General features: G+C 37.9%; 1 protein-coding gene across 1 annotated transcript in view; it reads right to left on the bottom strand. All coding sequences in view use genetic code 12, as the record gives it.

Moving 5' to 3' along the window:
• The window catches only part of CORT_0C04220 (Als7 protein), a gene marked incomplete at both ends in the record, with an annotated part of 4668 nt that extends 2469 nt beyond the window's left edge, over positions 1–2199 (bottom strand). The window contains one exon of the mRNA XM_003868651.1: positions 1–2199. This exon is cut by the window's left edge and continues 2469 nt beyond it. Coding sequence (XP_003868699.1) covers positions 1–2199 — 2199 coding nt within the window.
• Between the last annotated feature and the right edge of the window lie 3801 nt (positions 2200–6000).

Here is a 6000-nt window from a genome sequence, read left to right as displayed (position 1 = left end):
AACAGTTGGGTTGAATGGATCCAAAACATGAACAACGTCAGTACCACCAGGTCCGTTAATCTCCGTGGAAGTGGTAGCATCGCTTCCAATCCAGAATTCCGTGGTTGTAATTGTTGGATTGTGTGGTTCGTATATATAGACAGTATCAGTTTTACCAGGCTCGTTTGTTTCTGTTGTTGTAGTCACGACCTCCCCGGTCCAAAATGTAGTTATAATGACAGTCGGGTTGGCTGTATCAAAAACCTCGACTGTGTCAGTTCCACCTGGCGCATTAGTTTGCGTTGTCGTAGATGGAAAGCTACCTGTCCAAAACCTAGTAGTGGTAACTGTAGGATTTGCTGTGTCAAACACGTGAACGATATCGGTTCCACCAGGTGAATGGGTTTCAGTTGAAGTAGTAATTTCATCTCCTGTCCAAAATTCTGTGGTAGTTACCGTAGGATTTGATGGATAAAGGACTTCAATCAGGTCAGTTCCGCCAGGCAGGTTGAATACTCTTGAGACTGTTGTTTCACTTCCTGTCCAAAATAAGGTAGTTGTAACAGTAGGATTGGATGGGTACTCAACGATTACCGAGTCAGTGCCTCCTGGTTGATTTGTAGCCGTGATTGTGGTAGTCTCGCTTCCACTCCAGAATTCTGTCACCGTTGTCGTTGGGTTGGATGGGTACTCAACAATGACAGTATCGGTACTACCTACTCCATTTGCTTTCGTTGTTGTTGATACTGCTGTTCCAGTCCAAAATACTGATGTTGTGACTGTTGGATTAGATGGATACTCAACAATGACAGTATCGGTGCCACCAGGTTGATTTGTTTTCGTAGTTGTTGACACAATTGACCCTGTCCAAAATGTGGTGGTGGTGACAGTTGGATTTTTAGGAACGTTGACAATAACTGTGTCAACGGCACTTGTGGGATTAGTAATGGTAGAAGTAGTAGTTCTAGTCCCTGTCCAGAATGTGGTCAACGTAGTTGTCGAATGGTATGGATTATCAACAATAACTGTAGCAGTACCTCCAATGGTATTTGTATGGGTGATCAATGATGTTGACACTCCATAATGAGATGTGGTAACTGTAGTGGTTGGAATTGGAACTTGAACGACAATTGTTTTAGTATTTCCTGGTTCAGTATTGAATGGCAAAGTAGTTACCGCAGTAGTTGATCCTAGGTATGTAGATGTTGTAACAACGACTTCATTACCATTGGCTCCTGCCACGTTATTGCTGTAAGGTGACCATGTAATTGATTTGGAGTTGTCGTGACTACCAACTTCATCAGCGCATTGGTATCTGTTTGTGTAACTTGCTTTCAATCTCTGACCATTTGGAACTGCAACCAAAATGTCCATGAAAGGTCTGTAGCCAGCAGGAATGTTGTTATAGTTGATTGTGTATGATTGGCCATTACAGCTTGAAGAAGCTGAAATAGAGTCCGCTACTTCAGGGAAGTACCAAGCATTTAATTGATTTGTTATAGCAGCGTGAAGAGACGAACAGTCAAGTGTACCTCCACTGACTGTAATTCCTAAGGTTCCACTTCTATATCCATTTGGACATGTTCCTCCCAACAAATACATTTGCTGCTTGTTCAAAGAGGGAACTACTCGATTGTTGAAAACGATGTCATCAGTTGAACCGCTGTTAGTGTTGGAACCACCTTGAAAGTTTGCAGTGGTGGTCAATTCCTTATCACCATCAGTGAATGTAACTTGATTAGTACCAGCAGTAAAACATTTCGAGTCTTGCAAATCAACATCTCCTGCTGATCCACCAACATTGAAGGTGAATGGAAACTTAACGGAACCTGTAGCATCAGTGCTGTCTTTAACGTTGTTGCTTGCTGTACATTTTAATTGAGAATATGCAACAACTACATCACCTGGTTCGAACTGACATGTAGCATAAACTGTGCCCCCAACATCTAAATCAACGCTTTCTTGTGTGGTTGTGAACTTGAATACACATGGCATATTTAATGTAAACGTATCTCCTGGGTGAACATTTGAGCCCAAAATCTTCCATGACAAAGTCGCAATCCAACTAGGAGCTGCTGGTGTTCTGTATTGATAATTGGCCCCATTTTCCCAAGTCAAACTGTCAAAGCTTTGGAAAACATTGCTGATCTCAGCTGCTTGAGTAAGTGTTGTGAGCGCAAAGGCAACAAATATCGCCGCAAATGATAAATGTTTAACCATTGAATTTGTGGTGATGTTAGTTGACGAAGTGAAATAGAATCAGCTCAAGAAAGAGAGAAATTGAATATCAATTTATACCCGAATTCTTGAATGTCGATAACATTTAGTTCGCCTACTGGGAAAGAGTTTCTGTGTCCCAATTTGTAGCTTACTTTAGTAGGCCCTGACTTTGTTGTAAACATGAATAATTTTTCACTTTGTGTTCTGGCTGCGAAACCCTTCAGATCGTAAAAAAAGATACATGAAATTTCTTCCGTTTGTGATTAAAAGAAAACTTCGTTTATGTGCAATTTTTGCAACGATGACGTACTGGGGATATGTTTGAGGACTGCAGAAAAAAAGTGAATTGGTTATTGGGCTGAGCGTTCCTGTCTACAAGTATGGTAGTCTTCTCCTTGAAATATGAGGTTTTTGAAAGTATATAATGGATTGTAGCAACTCAAACAGAAATGAAAATGTCATTTCCAGGACGGAGAGCCAAAAAAAATTTGTAGGAATAATAAAATTGAGGCGTTTCCTGTGAGTTAAACACGACCAAAGCAAATAGGGGTGACATAGACGACGTTTGATATATACAGAAACTCTTTCTTTGTGTAATTACTAACATATTCTATCGTCAATATTGACCTACTCAACATATAGTTTCCTATTTTTCATAAAATTGAACACAATCCTAGTTGACTTTAAAAAATATGAACGAACCTACGTTGTTTGTTGTGTGTGATCAAAATACAAAGTCATCGCAAGAGATCATGAGCGTAAACGAGCCCGGTGAAGGACTCAATTAAAAAGGGTTCATATATATTACAATCTGGAATTGAGGTGTCATACTGAGGGGAATAGATTCGGATGTGCATTGACTAGGAGCTGGTTCAATATTTTGCGATAAATAATAGTTAGCATTGTTCTCGTAGCGTATATGCAAGTGAATTAAAAGCAATTCAAAGTTAATTGTTTTGTGTTCATTCATTAAACGAAGGATTTTCTATCTTTAGATTCAAGGTTACTACAGACAAGGTCTAAAAGTAAGGGTAAGAAGAATCAAAACAACTAAAAGGGTTTAAAAGTGAAAACACAATGCCAAATACTTTAGAAATTCTAGTTTAGTTTTGTGAAATCTAGGGTCGAGGCGGGTTCCGAGGAGTGCTAGTAGTTACACTTAATTAGAAGATCGTCGCTTTCGTATTATCCATGGAACTCATGAACAAGAATATGACAACAACAATAGGCAAATTACTACGATGCTTTCCTTGAGTTTAGAGAAGTGTTTTGAGCACGACAAAAATAATTTGTTTGTAACTCATCAAAAGTAAAAAATTGTTCCATTTGCTCGTTTGCGAGGTGTGATTGCCCGCAAACACATTTATCCATAAAAATTGAGTGGAACTGAAATATGTGGTTTTGTGGGTGTGTATGTGAGCAATATGTTGTTTCCGTTTGCAGCTCTTCGTAATTTCCGCAACTATGCATTTTATTGTTTGAAGTTTCAAGTAACTTTGATCATTTGGGAATCTTTCTTGTTATTCCGCTTTGTACCATGAAAGAAAAAATTGATGTTGAAAAAATCAATATTATTCGCTCATTGTCCAGTTGGTATTTTTTATGTTTCTTGTCCATAAAAGGGGTGGGGTGAGTTATTCCCTTCAAGATGGGAAAATTTTTCAAGGAAGTGGACAGATAACGGATTTGCGTTCCGTGACGGCCACGATTAAACAAAGTTCAAGACAATTGAACCAATGATGAATTTTTTCAATTGATAACACAGTTGCAATCATGTATAACAGTTTCGTTCAAGGCGGTAACTCATCACAATCCTACTTTATTGTGGTTGTTGATATTTCGGCGAAGAGATGCATAAATTAGGTAGAAGATTCCTTTGTGCACAAAACCGCAACGACAATAACGTTCTATCTAATAATAAATGGCTACAAACACGACTTTAAAATTAGACTCAAACGGTCGCCAGAAATTATGCATACTTAACCCTCAAAAACGAGAAAGTGTTTCTGAATTCCTTGTTCGGTCGAGCTAATCAAACGCAGAGAAAAGTCACAACGTAAATTAAAAAATTATATACTTGAAAGAATATTAAATCTGTAGTCAGCACCGCTAATTGGGTCAAGACACACCTGTAGAAGAATGCCTTCAAAATCGTTATCGCTATCTTATTATTGCTTTGCTTAAATTATTGTGCAAATGAAGTGCCCTTGCTTGTCACCTTTTTACCTTATTTTACCTGGTTCGGAACTAAAGCAGAAGTGAGGATTTGAGAAAAGCAATTACATTCATACTTAATTATCGTAATTGTTTTGCACACTAATTCAGTTTTTTTAATTGGTCTTGGTCCTTTTGATTTAACACAAAATGAAAAACTCGCCGAAAAATTCACTTGTAACATCGGAGCCTATTACAAGGCGAAGGGCTTTTGTACCTTCCGAGAAATTCACCGTCGTAGTTACCCACCAAGACGAAAATCTCTTCAAAATCAAGATTACAGCTTTTTTCGTGTTAGAAAAGAAAAAGAAAAGCACAAAGTATGAGAAAAGTGATGTCACTCTCTCGAAACCACTCGTGTCTGCTCTGTGATGCCATAGCATCGAAGCTTGAATTTTCAAAAACGCCAAACGGTTGACGCTGATGCAGTTTGGACCCTTTCCAATATTGCTAAATTATGATTTCCTTTGTTGTTAGCCATTTCCACTGTTTGGTTGAAAAATTAGCAATCAAGACAGTCGTTCGAAAAGAACCTGTTACTAGTTTTCCCTTCTTTATTGTTAACCTCACGTCTTTTATATTACTATTTCTTGATTGTTCTTCGTCTACTTTCTCTTGTCTCTATCTCCACTTGCCGAATGACGTCAGTTCCTCAAGATTTTAAAGTGCACATCAATATCTAGTTTCAAAGAGTTAACAAAATTAAACTACTGTAATATAAGTAAACTTTCTCTTTAAATTAATTGAATACAAAGAAGAACCTAATGTTGACTAAGAAATGCAACGAAATAGCCGAAAATTATGTTTTGAAAAGTTGAAAAAATAATGTACAATGTGGTATAAGATGAAAACGTTCTCACCTATCTATTGGAAAATGAAGATCAGAATCAAAATAGACAAAATCCAACTTGGATTGACTTTTCCACCCAATCCTTCGTAGGTATTTATAGATGAAATTGTAGAAGATAAAGAAGGATGTTGTTGTGATAATGTCCACCACGAATTAGTTGGAAGGTTTGATGTAGAGGCTGGTGATCGCGATACATTATCTGTTGATAATGTATTGTCTGATGGTTGTTCCGAGCCTTGTGGATTTGGTGATTGAGTGGGTAGAGATTCACTAGATCCACTTGGATCGGGTAAAGCTGTGCCTTGGTTTGATTCTGTGTTGGGACTTGCGACTTGTCCAGCTGTAAATGATTGGGGAACATTCACAGTAGTGGCATCAGCGGAAGATGATATACCGCCAACTGGTGTAGAAGTTGTAGCTTCTGTGGTTGGTTGTTAGAGAAAAATCCAATGATTCCAAATTAAATTGATTTGGTGGATGAGCTTTTTCCTCTATCCCAAATAGGGGACAGGGTTATGAGCAATTTAATGATCCCAAAGCTACCATTCAATTGAAATTGGTAAGAAGGGGAGTATGTAGAAAACTTTTTTAAGCAACGATAAACTGTTTCGTCTATTATTCGTCGATATCCCTTGAAATTCCTAAAAATATTATAAATGCTTTTGGTATCATAACCCTACACAAACCAAAACCAGAATTTCAGTGTGGAACTTTGTGTGGCTCCAAAATTTGTTGAA

Source organism: Candida orthopsilosis (genome assembly GCF_000315875.1).
Source record: "Candida orthopsilosis Co 90-125, chromosome 3 draft sequence".
Classification (NCBI taxonomy): Eukaryota; Fungi; Ascomycota; class Pichiomycetes; order Serinales; family Debaryomycetaceae; genus Lodderomyces; species Lodderomyces orthopsilosis.
Note: the sequence above shows the minus strand (reverse complement) of the source record. Positions and strands in the feature narration are given on the sequence as shown.